The sequence below is a fragment of the Aythya fuligula genome, chromosome 1, assembly GCF_009819795.1.
Source record: "Aythya fuligula isolate bAytFul2 chromosome 1, bAytFul2.pri, whole genome shotgun sequence".
In the NCBI taxonomy this organism is placed as follows: domain Eukaryota; kingdom Metazoa; phylum Chordata; class Aves; order Anseriformes; family Anatidae; genus Aythya; species Aythya fuligula.
Window position 1 is genome coordinate 163,403,331 of NC_045559.1, and position 18,701 is coordinate 163,422,031.

At 36.9% G+C, this 18,701-nt stretch overlaps 1 protein-coding gene across 2 annotated transcripts in view; it reads right to left on the bottom strand.

The window, feature by feature from the left end:
- Positions 1-225: 225 nt before the first annotated feature.
- LMO7 (LIM domain 7) overlaps positions 226-18,701 on the bottom strand; it is a 129,059-nt gene continuing 110,583 nt past the window's right edge. The window contains exons 24-36 of one of the 2 annotated variants that reach the window (XM_032198950.1): positions 17,334-17,359; positions 16,939-17,043; positions 15,349-15,441; positions 13,573-13,940; positions 11,421-11,486; positions 11,047-11,112; positions 9,114-9,166; positions 7,186-7,405; positions 6,009-6,281; positions 4,518-4,626; positions 2,703-2,805; positions 2,143-2,189; positions 268-308 (exon numbers count right to left, since the gene is read on the bottom strand). In XM_032198950.1, the coding sequence (XP_032054841.1) occupies positions 2,146-2,189; positions 2,703-2,805; positions 4,518-4,626; positions 6,009-6,281; positions 7,186-7,405; positions 9,114-9,166; positions 11,047-11,112; positions 11,421-11,486; positions 13,573-13,940; positions 15,349-15,441; positions 16,939-17,043; positions 17,334-17,359 (1,526 nt within the window). In that variant the 3' untranslated portion in view covers positions 268-308; positions 2,143-2,145. Of the gene's footprint in view, positions 309-2,142; positions 2,190-2,702; positions 2,806-4,517; positions 4,627-6,008; positions 6,282-7,185; positions 7,406-9,113; positions 9,167-11,046; positions 11,113-11,420; positions 11,487-13,572; positions 13,941-15,348; positions 15,442-16,938; positions 17,044-17,333; positions 17,360-18,701 lie in introns of both variants that reach the window. The other variant, XM_032198957.1, reaches the window with a different exon arrangement.

Here is an 18,701-nt window from a genome sequence, read left to right on the forward strand (position 1 = left end):
TATAAGCCTCAAAAATATATTGAAAATATACTTATTCTCCCCCCTTGTGCTCTCTGTACTTGAAGCTGTAAAAGCATCTTCCCCAGATATTTCCTTACTGCAATTACTTTATCATAAATAAAAATACAGTTGTATGAGGAATATAATGCATTGCTATGAAGACTAGACAAGCAAGAGTTACTCTTAGAAAAAACACACACACACAATATATATATTTATAGATCTACATCAGCAGCAATCACCTCTTCTTTTATCTGCAACAGTGGTTTCATATCTAGGTTTGCTTCACATGGAGGTTGGTTGTCCAGCTGTTAAGAGAAATAACTGTAATTAAATTCTAGCTATTGAAGAATCTTCATGACAAAAAATAAAATTTTCACTTAAAAGATTGACATACAATGGTGTTACCAGTATCTATGAAATTTGGAACAAAACGTAAGGCATACATTTTGAGTCTACAAAGTCAAATGTAATAAGCAATAAAAACTTGGGTTTAATTCAACTACAGCACTGCAAATATTTCAGGCCAAGTAGTTTTCCACAGAACATGCACCTTACCAAGTTCTTAGGAATTGTTTTTAGTATCAACACAAACAGAGGGTCACTGTTTTTCTGAATTTAACCTTCAATAAATCAGATTAGGATTTGCTAAATAACTATAGCAATATATATTAAAACCAAGAAAAGGTTATCCTCTCTCTCTCTACACATATTTGAGGGAACCTGCCAATACACCAGTGTTTCACTATAATGTTACAAGTTTAAAACAAAATCAACATTAAAATGTGCAGAAATATTTGACTGTAAAATTACATTGTGAATATTAATAGTCCTACAGTTTATCAAACATTTTAGCCAATATGTTCACATTCCAAACTACCAAATTATCAGAGTGATGTGAAATGTTAACTGCAAACAAAAGTTATCTGCATTACAGACCACTGCTGCATTGTCAGTATATATTTTCATTGTAGTAATCACATAGCTAGCTTTTGTATTGTTCAAATCACTAGTTTCAATATTTCATTTCCTACCCACAAGCTCCTAACAGCTATCTTACGTTATGAGGTGCCCACTGACCCAAGAAGATGCAGTCTGAAGGGAAGGGTATACAACCACTGAAGGGTATACAACCCTTATCGGAGATTAATTTTGCTTCTGAAAGGCTACTCACTGTCATGACTTTATTGGCTATAATGTCAGAGAGATTAAATAGTGCTTCATCCATGATAAAGTTTTGGGTTAGTTCCATCCCTGAATACTGTCTTTGTCAGGGAATAATAAACTTTTTTTTTTTCCAGTTCCAAACTCATACAGAAATTTTGCACCCAAAAGAAAAGATAGATAAAGCTAAAAAAAACATGAGCAGGCTCCAGATTGAATTGCTCACATACTTTGGTGCTTTAATTAGGAACACAGTCACTTCAGCGCAGTCTCAAACTCAACAAGGAGATATAATCTCCAAACTGGCAATCTCCAATAATCTCTAACATTTGGTGAGATTTGAGCCAGTGCTCTGGATCATCTCCAGAGGGAAGGGGAGGGATTTTCTTCCTCCTTCCACTGATTGCAGAGGTGTCCCTGCACCTAACATTAGCCTCTGTGAATACACTGTTAGCATCAAGTAGAGATGAGGGGTTTTCTGCTTGTTTTTAGCTAGGGCTAAAAACAATCATTTCAATGGTGCAGTCAGCTTTTCCTCCCCATGGAAGCCAAAAGAGCCTGAAAACAGCAAAAGCATCAGATGCAGAGCTTCTCTTTTATTTCTGAGCTGGGCTTCTCAGCCAGCAGATGCTAAAGTCCTGCTCATGTGTAGTAGCATGAGTATCCTGTTCCCTTCACTGCCTTCTGGACCACAATGAGAAAAATGTGCTGGGCTCATGTAAAAACATGCATGCTTCCCAGTAAATCGTTCAGAAATCCTTTTCCCTTAGCTGAATTCTATCATTCTAGAGAATTCCATATTTGCTACATAAAGCTATATAAAACTATGATTTCTCAAAATTCGGAGGTTGTCTACTATCATGTATGACAGCAGAAAAAAAAAAAAAAAAAAAAAACACTACTATTCAAATCCTTAACATCATGCTCCATAAATCAGAATTCTGCAAACTATAATAAAGGAAAAAAGTTATACTGCACCTTTTAATTAAGATCTGTAAGTAAATCAATTCCTGCTGAACTTGTACCTAAACGAATAACCAATCACAGACCTATAATTCAAATAATGATAGCATGCAAAAAGAAAGAAGCATTTCTGCTACCTGCACAAGATAAATTAATATCTTTCCACTTTTGGTTAGGACTGAACTAAACACATATTTAGATTACTTTAAAAAAAATGTAGACAGATTCTCAAAAAAAAGACTTGTTATCAATAGAAGTTGTTTGCTGCCTAGGCAACTTCTCAATACCACCTTCTCAGATCTATGAAGAAAACAGGATGACTACACTGCGTTGTCTGTTTGAAGCCATTAAATAACAAGGTGGTAAAACCATCTACCAGCAAGTTAAAAGTTAAGAATGACTACACCCTACAAAAGACAGGAACAGACAAATCAGACCTTTCTAAACCTTTTCACTAACACAGCAACTTGAAGCAAAACATGAAAGCTATCAACTGTCTCAGTTGTACAAACAGTTGAAGTTTTACAGCACAAAGAAGAATTACAGTCATGCACACTGCAACTGGATTGCCTTACTTTTAAATCTGATATAGCAGTCGTTGCAGAAGAGTTTGTTGTTTCGGATCCTGACTTCAGCTCCAGAGCGGGATCCCCCAAGGTCGCATCCACAGGCAACACACTGTATGATAGATCAGTAGTTAGCAACTCCTTACAAAATACTAAAAAAAAGGAAATGTTTCTCAAAAGCAGCTTGAATTAAGCCCAACAAAGCTTGAACCACAAACCCATAACCACTAGAAGCAAATGTATAATGATTAGTAGATCAAAATGCAACCAACCCTGAGAAAGTATTTTTAAGGTGATGACTGGACAACGAATAGCAGAGAGACACCAACTAAGCAAACATAGACCAGATGCTATTTAGAGATTAGTTCATTAAATCTAATTTGAACTTCAGTTTCTCTGAAAACTAAAGTTGGCTCAACAAGGAAGAATTTGTTGTCTGGCAACAGCAATTTTGGCACCGAACACCTGGGTGTGCTACTTGCAGATTTCCATGTGGCAATACATGTGCTGGGTTCCTCAACCCTTTGGCAGTCAAAGTAGCATACACTTGCGTCCTACACACTTCACTAGCTTTGCATCATAGTAACAAATCTGTGGGAAGAGGGGCCAATTTCACTTTTCTTGAACGCATGAATAAATGGCTTGATAACTTTCATACTAACAGTAAACAATTTAACTATGCTGGCTGAACACATCTTTGCTATGGATATGAACCACCTCTGGAAGGACAGGAACTCAGATCATAACACTATCCTTAACAAATTTATGAGAAGTAACTGACTTTCTACACATAACTTGCCTGCTTAAATGAGAAATGAATCTTCTGGATGGCAGGTTTTTCCAACGTTTATGAAAGACTGAACAAATCTTAAGATCATGAAACTTGAACAAAAATATTTCCAATTGCCTTAAGTAGGTTAGGGCCTACAGGTGGACTCCCTTACACAGAAGACATGTTCTGCAGCAAGGGAGTAAAAATCAGCCTCTGTGGATTACTGTCTGGGTGGGCAGGACAGGAAAGAGCTTTGAGTCAATCCCTTGTAATATTCTGATAATTTGAGCTGGGCACAGAGGGAAACTGAATGAGACACAGAGGAGTCTTTGCTAAAGCCATGGAAGATGCAAGGTATGATGGCACCTCCAAAGCCGAGTCTAATTCCTCATCTAGTCCTATGTCAGGGAAAGTAAGAGTACTTTTACATCTTTTGCAGGAAGGTTTTTATTATTATTACTTTTCCCCCGGTCTGCATTTACACCACGCTGACTGGAAATCTTGCAACTGTGTCTCCGTGCTGAAAATGAGCTTAATATACCTAGCTACTAACCAGGGCTGATTAGTTTAAAACCTGGTTTGGTGCTTGGTTGTATCTTGCCAGTTTGAACACTGACAACATACCTTTGCCTGGAAAGCACCGCATGAACACTGCTAGGATTAGTTTAGCAGTGACAGGTCATCTTAGATGCTGCAATTGCCAGGGTCCAAGCTGAGATATTTTAAAAGGATCTGATTTCTCTAGGAAAGGAGGCTCAAGCACCTTCTGATTCTTTTGCTGCTAATTCAAAGAACTATGATCTCACAGTCAGTGTGTCCATCTACTTGTTGAATTCTTACTTCTTAGCTCTAACATTTATGAAATCGTCCTAGAGTTGAGTGCTAAATGCCTGCAGATAGGACTGCCTCATGGAAATCTGCAGATACCACGCTGTCACAGTAGAAGGCGAAGCAAGTGATTTTAGTAGAGCCCCTGTGAGCATAACATTGAGTAGCCATGCGTGCTTCTGATTAGTTCCTGTTCCTTCACGATGATACTTCCCAACTCTCACCTTAAAGCAATGTAAATGATAACAAAGACCAAGAGACTCAATGATCATGGCTGCTCCTTTGCCCAGAACGTTATTACAGTATGAACAGATTTTCTTCCCACTGACTGACCTAGATACAGAATGAAAATCCTTATAACCAGCTTGAAAATGTCTAAAAAGGCAAAGAAAAGTTAAATAATTTTTGAGATTAAAACCAATAACGTACTGGTAAAAAGTGGACTACTAGGCTTGAGGAAAATAAACTGAAAAGGAGTATTATTTGCAGTAGATCTGAGATCTAGGAAAAGCTGAAGTGTTATAATTTAGATCAAAGTTACATAGGAACAAATGAAGAATTTTTTGTCACATTCTTGAGAGAGCTTTCATTGTATACAGTACCTCCTACAATAAACTTAAAAGTATATTGTTAGGATTGAAGAGCAAAAACACACGGGTTTTGTGCTCCTGCCTTATTTACAAGGAATTATCCTGAAAACTAAGTTTTAGCAAGCACCCCTGACAAGTTCCACCATCTGCACCTTGTTAGGTAACAGGTTAGTCCTGGACATACAATATTACATTAACTCTTTGAACATACGCCATATGGAGTTCGATTTCCTTAGATCTACCAAGATGTTAACAAATCAGAGAATGGAAGTGGGAACAAGATAAGCAAACGTGTTTAAGAAGGTCGTTTTCTTACATTATAAGGAATGTAAGAACCTAGCTTCAAAAAAAATGTTCAATTTATCAAAAAGTGTCTGAGAATGTAAGAGCTAGTGAAGAAGTGTTTACAGTGCTGTTATATATAATGCATGTAATTGTGTGTGTGTGATCCTCTCCACTCTTATCTAGAGGTATTTTTAAAATGTTTCAAGTTCATAAAACAGCAGACTTATCTATCCTACCACAACTGAATTCCAGATTGTTTCAAAACATTTTGCAGTTCCTGCTTTCTCCTCCTAGATTAAAAACAACATCCTACTATGTAATTCTCCAGGGTCATGGGTTATGAGCATTCCTGAGTGCTCCTTGAGATGATATTGACCACATGCCAGGAAAGGGGGAGGAGAGATGAAGGTGAGGGCCATAAAGTGTCGGTTTGAGGAATCTTTTGTTAAAACAAACCTATGGAAATAAATATCAGAAGTGCCAACTGGAGTAGGCTTTTACTAAGCATTTTGGTAACCAACATACAGCTTGGAGATGGAGAAATTTATTATTCCAGTGTTTTTTTTTTTTTTTTTTTTTTTTTTTTTTTTTTTTTTTTTTAAATAAACTTATGTCAAGCACTGATGACAAACCTGGGAAATTTTCTGAATGTCTGGAGCAGAGAGGTAATACCCGCCCTCATTTCCACTATCCTATCCAGCCAGAAAAACATGGGTACTTTTCAGACTTGTTCATTAACGTTACTGGTGAGACCACTGCTGTAGACCACCATATCTACAGAGTCCACTCTTCAGTGAGGCCCAATGTCTCTATCTTCCCAGCAGAAGGGCACCCACTCACCTGCTGCGTGTCTGTGACCCTGTCTGGGGAGCAGAGATGGGAGACTGAACCCGGGGGGCAGGCTGGGACACAGATGGGGCCCTCACAGAGGAGGCCACAGGAGGTGCTTTGGCAGAGGAAGGAGTGCACATGTAGGCTCGGTTTGAAGTAGACACCGGGCGACTGAGATCTTGACTAGAGGACAGAGATGAAGTGGAGGCAGACTGGTTTAACCATGAATGGTGTCTCCATGAGCTTGTTCTTGGAGAATCAAGGTTGTCCAACGACTCTCCTCTGTAACACAGGTACATGTACAAATATAAATGGTAGCACACCTGAACCAAAACGGCTACATTCTGAGTTCAAAAGACAAAAGAATTATCCTAGCATATTATCCTAGCATATTTTATTCTAGGATTTTCTAGCATGAATATACTTGTATGTTTAGGATATTGCTCAAGATGATCAGACCAATTTAAAAATATTTGAGCTGCAAATTATCCTTTGTGTCCAGTCCTAGTCTCATGGGAAAGAAAGCAGGAGAGCTGAAGGAGAGGCTTGCACTTAATGACTGCAGAATAACAGCAAAACACCCTTCACTGATGTCTTATCAGGGTAAACTATGTCAGAATTTGTTGCACAGCAACATACTTCAGATAGTGTGTGGGTTTTTTTTGTTGTTTTATTTTTTCTCTCTAAGGGATACCAGATCAGAAATAACAATCCACCCAGGCTGCACAGTAACATGGTCTATGAACAAGGTGTTGGCCCAATAGCCAAACACTCTCCTGACTGATAATTTAGCTATTTCCTAAGTGACAAGCCCAGTACTCATGCATTACTTAAAGCAAGAAGTGAACTCAACACTTTCTGATACACTACTTCTATATAAAAGAGGTACACTCTTTAGCTATAGTTATTTCCACACTGAATTGTCCTACTGAAATTCTTAAACACATCTGTTAGAGCTATTGATTTCCATTGTGTTATTTGCAGGTCACATCCACATTCTTTTCAGAGATTTAATCTCATCTAGAGAACCTAGAATACCACTGCCACCACTACCTGTGTTGCTATTCAGTTTACCTTCAATCATTTTACATGATGGATTTGTTTCAGTGCTCTGTAATGCAAGCTGAAGTTTAGACTAACCAAACATATCGGAGGAGACACAAACAACTTTTGACATGGTTCCTACCTCCTCATACTATTGCCGTATAAACTAATAGGCTCCTTATGTACACTGGAACTACGCTGCCTAATCCAGCTGCTGTCCGTGTGTAGAGATGTTCTCTTTCTCATTTCCTGAAGGATTTGTTGTCTCTCTAACTCTGCCGCAGACAGGTTGTGCTCCTTCTGAGACCCCTTCTGCAGGTCCCCCGTGTTCCAAGACCTCTCCGAATGCTTGCCCTGAGTACCTGTTCAGACAACATCCAGGCACAAATACAGTTAATGAGCATCTAGTACTCTTAAGTATAACTCCAGAAGCAGACATTCATCTCCACGTTTACAAGCTACTTTAGTTCCTTTTTATGGTTGGGTTTCATATTGCTAGCATCAAACTTGTCAATATCCCACTATTATTGCAAGATGTTTTACTCATATTTCCATTAATAAGTTAAACATATAGAAGGGAATATTGAATTATCCAAAAATGATTATTATTTTTTTTGCCTCTAGTAAAAATATATAAACATTTGTGTACATATGTATTTAAATGAAATAATTTATTCTATTTCCACAAGACTTCCTCCAACACAAACTGAAGCACACAAAATATGTGAATGGTGGAATACTTTCTCTTTCAGCATCCATAAGTTGTCTCTGTTTTCAGGAATTCTTTCTCTACTCACACTAAACACATTAACCTCATATTACAAAAAGGTATATATTTATGCACGTGTGTATACGTATATATAAAAATTAACTAAAAACATTAACAGAATGTTTGTCTAATACATAGACACTGTGGTAACTAACCAGTGGAAGTGAGATTATGCTGTACTACCTCTTTTGATCCTTGTTTGAATTTTTGAAAGGGGAAACCTTCTTTCTCCAATCTTCATTGACAGATAACATTTTTTTCTTTATTTTCTAAACCCAGTAACTATTCTTTATAGTAAGACTATTTAATCAAGAAAATCACTCAGCAATAAGTCACTTCAATTTAAATTTCAGTCTTTTTAAATACTACTCTGACTACAGATATGCTTTTGATTTTACTACTACAGATTGCCATTATAAAATAGTGTGTATTCTTTCATTAGCTTCAATGACTGTGCTTTATGTGTGAAAGCAACGTTGTCAATTCGCAATATTCTTTAATGCAATACACCAGCCTGACAGAGTTCAAGAAGCGTTTAGACAACCCTCTCAGGAGACGGACTTGATGATCCTTGTGGATATCTTCCAACTCGGGATATTATAATTTCTATGACTTACTTTTGATTACTATGACTGACTATGATGACTATATTATTATGATTACTTTTTCTAACTACGTTTTAGACACAGGAATAGCTTTCAGGAATTTTCAAGTGTAATATATTTAAGACAGTCTTCCTTCCCCTGCCATACACTTTTCTCTGAAAATAAACAAAAACCCATTAACATAACTGAAGGACAACTCAAGAAAGGTAGCAGTGAACTGCAGTCCAGGAAGCTGCAGGGCCACTGTGACAGTATCAAGAGTTAACTTCCACCTGTGTTATCCCCATCCTAACATAAGCTAAAACCAGCAAACAATTGTGTTAAAAACATTATCAGCTTGGTATATGCAGCTTTTTTTTTTTTTTTAATTGACTAAGTCAACGCATCAAGAATGCAAAGGTTTTCAATAATATATCTACATGATGGGTTTCATCTACATTTTCAGATGCCAAACTTTTAGATGACTAAGATCCCTTTGTAATTAGTGCTACTTTAAGACAGCAGTTAATCATACACAGTCAACAGATAAGCCTCCTCTTTATGTTGGAACTTCATTAAGTCATGCCATCATATAAATTTGAATTTACGGTGTAACTATGAAAAAGCACCTTGACAATTATTTTTCATAGGATAACTACTCCTGATACACCTCTTTAAAAATATATTTAAAAATAATGGAAATTAAAAAGTATTTACCATTTCTGTTTGCAGTGAATTCATTCAATTCTGAAGTTGACTTGGATTTATTCCTAAAAACATAGAAAATATTAATTTCACTACCTCAAGCAGGAGACCTCATCGTGGACAAAGATTTTTGCAAAGTCATTGCAGACTACAGCCACCTTTTCCAACATCCCTTTAATCAAAAATGTACAAAAACACAACAGGGTATTATATTGTCAAAAATGTATTGCAAAACATAGGTTGCCATACATTAAAAGCTGAAGTTATGCATCAAAAGTTCCCAGTGCTTCAGCTATAAGGGACTGATCATTGTACTTGCCTAAATCAACCCCCACCCCCAGCAGCCCCCCCCTACACCCCTCAGAAAAAACATAAAAACAAAGTCACTTCCCTGTGGAAGTTTACAGAAAAAAGTACAATCAAGGAGCAGTAACTTTCAAAGCAGGTTTATAAATGATTTAGATTCATAAGTAACTTGAAACATACTCCAGTAACATCACCAAGCTAAATACCTTCTCAAACACTGCATGCAGACTATTCATAGGAAATTTATTATTCACTGATTATACCCAGCAGCATATTTTTTTAATCAGTTTTGGCCAAGAAATGCCATTCACTATACAGGAAGGCAAACAGCAAAAACCTGTGTTACTGACACTACATAGCAGGAGCTTCAGCCATACCTCTGTGCTGTATTATTAGTCTCAAGTAATAAGAGCCAGTTTCTTATTTTAAAATGCTTCAGAAAGGGACAGAAGTATTTTCCTGGGACACAAATCAAAGCTGTTACAACAGTATGTCTATGAGTGTAACACTGGATGCATAAAAATGTGCTGAGGGAGTTTTGTCCTTTGTGTACAGATACAGGATGCATAAACCAATTACAAACTTCTTGCTCCCCCACGTTCTGATTATTTGCCCTATATTGCCCTATATATTTGCCCTATTTTATTCCTTAAGAATATGCAACAATTGCACATTTGATCATATTGAACAGGAGCTCCAAAAAGTGGGTCAACCTGGTCTGAGATGCTTTTAAGCACTTGAGTGTTCTCTTCATACATGTATGCAAGAGGTAACTACCTAGTGCAGGTACCTTCTGAAGTTAGATTTAGATCTTCCAGATAACTCATTTATTATAGTTGTTCCCTGTGAATGTTGGGGTTCCTCTTAAGATACAAAGGCATGCTCACTCAATTTTAAGACCTGACTAAATACACAGCAGAAATCTTTCATTACTGTGAGATGCTATCTAAGACAAAGGCTTAATACAAAGGCTCTGGATTTATATCTGGATACAAATGCTCAGCTTTTTTTTTCTTTGCCTTTTTTTTTTGTTTAAACCACAGCCCAATAACTAAAAAGGACACTATTTAAAAAGTCCAGTGGATTTGTACCAGCTAGTACATTCTATTGAAAAAAGAAAAACCCACATACAACAACAAAAATCCCCCAAGCTAACCAACAAGCAAAACAAAATGCAAAGTTGCTAAGGTAAGAGAGTATAACTTAACAGGTGGCACATTACTATCTTCCTGATAAATACGCTGCTGCTGTCACTTCCCTCCCTGTTTGCTCTCTTAAATTTCACAATCTTCGTTGAGATGACTGCACCTTAGTTTGTACAGCACACTGTGACACAACCACAGGATTGTTTTCCAGCCAGATAAGTCTAGTACCACCCACATATTTACTTCCTTATAGTTCTGCTTCTCCCAGTAAAATCCTACTGACTGACTAACTGTTGTTTACAGCACAGCATATAATTTGCCAAAAGTTTGGCTACTTGTTTTCTCAATACAAAAACAAGACATAAAAAAACCTGCAAAACACAGCAGTGATGCATGGTATACGCTTAGCTGGCTGAAGCTAATTGGAAGTTTCAAGACTTTCTGACACAGAAACAGTAATATTACCATATATACCAAAATCCAGTATCACATACCTGTCAGACAATGACTGACCAGGATGCTCCTCAATGGTTTTGGAAGTTTCATAACATTCATAATGCCTATTAAAAAAAAAATAAAAGATTACCTTTATATACAGAGAAAAAAATAGAACTCTATTTCCTGCCAAAAATATTCAAAGCAGATCCTTGAGAAAAAAACAAAACCATACATACACAGAGATCTAAAAAGGTTTAATTTTATCAGTCCAAAACAATGTAAAAAAGAAGCCCAAAATAAACGTTGTTAGAAAAACAGCCTGAAATTACTTTTTGTAAGTGACAAGGATTCTAAACTTCAACATGCCTAAATAGCTGACAGTAATTGCTGAAGATGTTTCAACCTATCTACTGATTCAATTTCTTCTTACCTCTCAATAAAAGGGTGGCCAGGTCGGTCCTCTATTGTTTTAGATCCTTCATAATGCTCATGATGTCTAGAGGCAACAAAAATAAAAAAAAAAAAAAAGGTAGTAAACACACAAAAAAAATCTAGAAATTGAACAAGCAGTAAATATGCATACAGAAAAAAAAGTAATTTCAGAAGTTGGTCAAACAAATACATGAGAGAGAATAAAAAAGACTAAGACTTTCTAAGACACTGGAAAAATTACAAAGACCAATATACAACAGTGATCTCATCCATTACAAAGCCAGGAGATAGCTTTGTCAAAACACAGGAGTTCTCCAGAAGTTAGATGCATATTGTAGAAATTTCATGGGTGCCATCTGTAATCCATAGAGAGAAACACTCACTAACTTCTACAAACAAAGCTCTTCCAGTTGCCTGTCCCCAGCCTTAGCACTCTGCCATCAGCTGAGCTAATCCAGCTCTTTTTAGTAAATATTGTGCCTTCATATGTGTTTATAGAGCATTTCAGATTTCAAGCCAAATCTTGGGATATCATTGTAAAACAAACATTTAACAATAGCTACTTTAAATTCCAGTTTGAACTTTACTAAACAACATCCTTGTTTAGCAAAACACATCCTTTTGCAGCAACCTCAAGCAATTGTATCCCCTGAGACTAAAGCATATATCAGATATTTAGATATGCAGATATTACAGCAGCCTAATAAGTTACTGAACAATGTCCTATTACCTTGCAACTGGGGAAAGCTAAAACTACAGAGAAACCCTGGTTCAGCTGCCAAGAACCTGTTTAGCCATTGTAACAACTGTGCCTCTGCTTTGCTCAGCAGGGATCTGAAGCAATAATTCTCTGTGAACTGAAGTAACTCCAGATCTCACAGCCTTCCCTGCAAATATATGCAATTTCATAATCATATTTTCTTCTCTTAAGATTTAACTTGATATCATGTATAAGCAGAAATTACTGAAGATAACACTAGAACAAAGAAAAAAACAGAGAGAAAGAGCAAAGTTAGCTTACTGCCTTGAGTTGTAACTAAGTGCACAAGAAACAAGAAAAAGTTACTATTCTAATCTTTTGAACAGATTAATTTCCCATGATGCCTGTAGAATTGTTGGAGAACTTCTGGACAAGAACATGCACTTGTAAACTTTTTTTTTTAAGCAATCTGATGTAGAAATTAATGGAAGAAACTTTATCATGCTCAAGGATAGAAATATCCACTATGGGTATTTCTAACAGGCTTTGATGACTAAGACAGTATTTGTTAACTCATATAGCACAATGCCCCTCATTGATAAATTAGCACACTAGCACAATTAAATTTTATTGTCATATTGTCAAGCTACAATGATAGACGAGTCTGGAAAATCAGTCATGCACTTGTTGGAAAAGAATTAACCTGGTATTTCTTTTGAAAGACCTGTACTTTGGGCCAGTGACTCTTACTTTACATTCTTACACAAGGGTTCTTACACAAGAGTTCACAGTAAGTGTTTTAGGTCATCTCTGATTTGGCTAAAATTACTGTATATGTACATCCTATTTAAAAACGAGCAGAAGTAGGTTAATAGAGCACTTGATTCATGGAAGAAAATTTCATCTCACACCTGATTCTTCTACATTCAGAAAGAAAGAACATTTTATTCAGCCTCAGCAGGATACTCTGTGTAATAAGATATTTATATCAATGAGCACTGCCAGCCAGGCTGCAGAATTTTAAGTTATCACCCATCAGCTTCTAAATATCTTTCTTCAGCTGAAATGTGAAAATGAAAATGCAATTATTTCTAGACTTTTGGAACACAGAAGAAGACTAGTCTGCACGAGGTAAATAATTGGTTTGCAACAAAATGGACTGAGAAGCAGTGGGGCTCAAATTATGGCAACTCAGTCACAGGTACCTATCTGATTATGCTTACAGAATGTGTGAACGATGGCAGAACCATGGATATTTTTACTGTTTCCCTGACAAACTACATATACAAGGTGTTAGCAGGCTGAGACTATTATGCAACATCTTGCACTGATTAATCTGCAATATGAATCCTACATGAATGCACTTATATATTCAGGATATACGCTCCCTTTAGAAAGATATTTGAATTTTTATGAAGAAGGGAGTGTTCATCTCATCACAAGTACAAACCTTTGGTACTGAGATGTCTCCACCAACACCTCCTTTGGCTTTTCTGCCCGCCGCCTCTGCTCCTCCATCTCCGCCCGCCGCCTCTGCTCCTCAGCATACTGCTTCTCCCTCTCTTTACGTTGTCTTTCAAGCTCTAGCTCTTCAAGTTCCCTTTCTTGCTCAAAACGCAGTGCTGCTTCTTCCTGGACACTCCATTCCTTCTGATGTCTCCTCTCTTCTTCCTTGCCCAGCAAGTGTGCTGCCAGCTCATTTCCTACATCTCCTTCTGGCTCCTCAGGAGTACTTGCTTCGGGGCTTGCCCCCCAGCTGGACACAGATGGAGCCCGTGCAGAGACAGAGAGCGTGTTTAAGGTTAGAACGGTCTGCTCCTGTAGCAAAGAAAATAAATGTTTTTAGGGGGGAGAGCTCTGGTGTTTATTTGTTTTTTCTGGTTGGTTGGTTTTGTTTTGTTTTTAAACAGGTAGCTGAATTAGGTTATTTATTCCATGAGGGAAGACTGTTGTAAAAAGCATCCCTACAACTCTGAATGCAAAACACAGGCGGCATATACTTTTGGTGTGTGTGTGTGTCTGCTAGCATATTCTCCTAATTCAAAAGCTTCATTCCACACAGCAGTCTTAGGAAGCACAATGGGCAGCTTGTCCACAAGTATATGAAGCATTCGGCCTTCTAAAGCATCTCTTACATTTCATGCCACTCCATTTCCACTTAAATCCCCACCGGAAACAAGCTCTTTGTGACATCCAACATTTCTCCACAGTGTTTTGACTTCCAAGACCCACCTAAGAGAGCCATCATAAGTGGCTATCAGACCAGTGTATTTCACATGAATCATCACGTGGAGGAAATTTCATCCTCCTACATTCTAGTGCCATTTGAAAGTCAAGCCTCAGACTTACCACTCTAAAACTTTTATCTCAAACACAAAAAAAGATCTTTCCGTGGTCAAAATAAGTTTTAATGGCAAAGAGTATTTGTTCTCTTCAAATTAAGGACTGGTCCATTCATATTTCTTATAATTAAAAAAAATTGTTTTTTACACTCTCATACAGCGAAGTTCTTTAACAGCTCAAAGAATTTTCTTCAATTTGATGTCCTAAGATTTTAGAGTCTTCATGTTCATGACCATATAAACACAAGTGATCCAGCTGAGATGCTGGAAGTTGCACTCATGTAGCAATAGAGATCTCACACCTTCCATGCTCAACAAAAAACCCGTACATCTTCTCAAAAACAACAGACACAATAGTAGGCAGCTATAGAAACTACACACACTCAAAGTTTTAAAATATATGATAGCAAAATTGAATATGATTTGATATGTACATTTTCCAGAGATGGAACAAACTAGGTGCTATTAACAAGCCAGAATATTACAAACTTACCTAAAGAAGCATTGAAGCAGAATTTCAAAGGTAAAATTAGGAGGTAATTATTATACAATAAATGTGACCATTTCATTCTCATCACAATAGTTCCTACATTCTATAACATTATGCCAACCTCTCTTGCGTTAGTTATCTAACCAATCCACGATGAAAAAAAGTCGAATTCAACAGGTCTCAGAACACCGTATTTCCTCTTTCCTTTCCATCTTTGCAACCTCTTTCTACCAAGTTATAGACAATAGTTTTATTTTAGGACCATTTCTTTTCCAAACCAAGATAAGTGACATAAAATAACTACTTGCCCGTTTATGTGTTTCTAATAGAAACAAACAAACCTATGAAACCATAAAGCTTATCAGTCAGAAGTGAAGCCATATTCATAGTTTACCTCATCCAAATACTTGGAGTTCTCTCTTTCAGCTTCTTGCTTAGCTCGCAGCCATTCTTCCCTCAGTTTTTCTTGTTCTCGTTTGTATTTCTCCTGTTAGGTTAGATTGAAGTGATACACATAAATAAGAAACTTGGTTTACTTGCATTAAGATGTACTACTCTAATTTAATGTATTTTGTAAAAGACTAGAGTGGTAAAAACATGCTTGATTTACGTCAGGTGTGCCGAAAGTGAATGATATCCTCTCAAATACAATCAAAAGGAGTTCAGTCATTGATTTCAGAGAAGCCAGGCTTCTCGTATGCTAACCTAACAACTGACCTCACATCCATTACATTCCCTTTCTTTACAGTTCAGTTCCAAACTGAAAAAATACCAGCTATCTGAAGTATTTATTGGAAGACAGTACTCATAGTTAACTTGGAACTGGACACAGTAATATGATAAAGTCATTACTAAGTTAAATATGAGGCAGTAATTTGGTTTCAGCAAGAACATTTGGTCTTTTGGAAGCTTATTCTAACAAAAGACAATTTTTGGACCTCAAATTTTGTCCTATGACTAGATTTAGTATGAAATCAAAGCAGTGTTTTAAGACATTACTTAAGGTACTCAATAAATATTTTGGTGGTTTTGTCTGTCACTCCCTCAGTCCTGGGAAAAACAAAATATGTAACATTAAATGTTTTCCTTCTAAGGTTTTAGGTTTTTTGTTTTGTTGTTGTTGTTTTTTTCTCTTCTCCCTCTCTCTTTCTTTCTCTCTCTCTCCCTCTCACCTGGAAATAAACAAAAACTGACTTATGTTCCTTTCTCTGTTATTTAAACAACAGTTGTTATTGGGATCATTGGGAAGAGGAATAACATTATGACTCAAGACAAATTTAGTTTTTCAGGTGGCAAAAAAAGGAAAAGGGAAAATAAAAGCAAAGGCAGAGGGATCAGATTGGTCTCAAAAAAGGGAAGACAAGTTTTACATTTTTCAAAGCCATCTCTCCACATGTCAAATTGTACACCCAACTGTAACAGAGACCACAAATATGTTTAGAAGGGCACAACTCTCCTGCCTCATAGAGTTTGCAAGTTAAAAAGGAATAATAAAAGCCAAAACATTAAGAAAAAAACAACACAGAGCAATTAAGTTTTGCTTTGTCATTGAGATTTACTGCTGAATGCCTAGATTTTATTAACACTGCTTGTACAGAGTAAATGACATCTCTGTCACCTGGTTATCAAGAAACTCATTCTAGAGACAGTCTTCTTACCAAAAAAAAATCATATTCAAAAGTGATGACCTAAGTGGTCTTTGCTTGTAACTTTTTTTTTTTTTCCTGGTAAGAGCAAACCAGCCTTCTGATGACTGAGCACTTCTGGCTGTAGCAAATATACAAGTCTGGCTTTGATTTCATGAAGCTCACTAATGCATTTACCTCTTTTTTGCTAATAATTGCTAGTGTCAGCTATTGTACAGCCCAGCAAATGTATCTAAAAGTCCTCTTCAGCAATCAGTAAGAAGAGTTACAGAAATCAAGAAATGTTTTCTTCCCTAATAGTTAACAGTTAATCCTATGATCATGAAGATTAACTATACCTGCAGTAAACGATCCTGCTCCTTTTGCCATTTTTCCTGTCTTTTTCGTTCTTCCTCTTGATCCCAAACCCGACGATTTGAAGCAGTAATGGATGGGACTGGGAGCTAATACAGCATGGAAATGAATGAATGTTATCATCCTACACATAATCAATGCTACATTTTAAAAGAGAAATAAAAGCCATTACAAATGCTATAGCTTTAGAATGACAAGAACCTAAATCAACTTCTTCAAAGGGACAGTAAGTAACCATTCTCTTAGACATTAAAAAAGTCTTAGAGCACTCTGATTTGATTGGAATTTTAAGGCAGTGTAAAAAAGCAATGGAAAGCTGTGGGCTTCTTGAAAAGACAAGTATTATACAGCTCATTAGTTATCTGTAAACAGTACTTACATCAGGCAGTGCAGGCTCCGGGCCACCTGTGGGATTTGCAAGTAGAAGGCAAAACAAAACAAACAAACAAAAAAGAAAATTATTAGAAGCATACTAACTACCTTAAGACTTGCTCACTACTTTAAGACTTCCTCAAGTGTGGAAAGTCTGAACTTCAGACTAAATTTTTACTTCCTTAGTAAGCCATGCTTGTAGCATTTGACCCTACTTCACTTACTTGAGGTCAGAATTTATTAGGTGCTTTCAACTAACGTGTGCAACTCTTTAAAAGCTTTACATGCTTACAGGTGCTATCAGCAATTGTTTGAAATGGCAGTACCTCTCCCACTGTGGCAAAACAGAAGCTTCTTGCTGCAGTTTTCCTATTGTTATTGTGAAAACCAACTGTTCAGCATGCCAGATGCTCAGAATGTTGCTCTGGTGTACGGCAGCTACTCGCCTAATAACCTTGGCATGAACTAAGAGCAATAAGCAACTTCTACATCACAAAACTGTGCTTTTTACCTTTGCAACTGCTTTCCCTTTCCTACTCTGCAAAGCATACTTTAATTTGGTGAGCTTGTCACCATTTACCACAAACTTTATGCTCTCTGAGGCTATCATGCCTGATCACAGCTTGTGCCAAAACAATGATTAAAAAATAAACCCTACATATTCACAATTTTGTCTTCATTATCAGACCAGAACAGCCGCAGTAACAACAGGACAAATAGAATTGATCTCCTGTGCAGTTGCACCAGGAGAGATTAAAGGCAGACATAAGCTGTAGCTATTTTTGCTCCTCTCTTTTCTCACACCTGTAAGCTTATGCTGGCCTGCACAGATTTAAAAAAGAAAATTCTTCTATAACTTTGTAATGTCAAAATTCCAAAAGTTAAAAAAGACCAAAAGTACACTGAGTGTACACTCTAGAAATTCACCCTTCTCTTCCCCCTCAAGCAAAAATTCATCAAAACGAAACCAAATTTCACAGCCAGCCTTAAAAAAAAAAAAAAAAAAAAAAAAAAAAAAAAAAAAAAAAAAAAAAAAAAAGCAGAGGGGAAGCCATCAAAAAAAATACCACCTTATAACAGATACAGTAAGCAAACAGAACCACAAACACAGATATATGCTGTGGCACTTCACGTATCACTTCTCAAAAAATAACAGGGCACACAACCAGGGGCATAAGTCTTGGCTCCGCTCAAATCACTGGCCAAATTCACACTGGACTTCCAGCAGGCCACAATTTCACTCTTTCAGGCTACAGCAAAACAGCAAGGCATATATAGTCTAAAGACAGCATTAGACATACATTAGTGGAAGTATGCAAGTTGTGACATGCAGAACACCAAAAAGCAACCTACAAAACCAGAGCCTCATTTATTT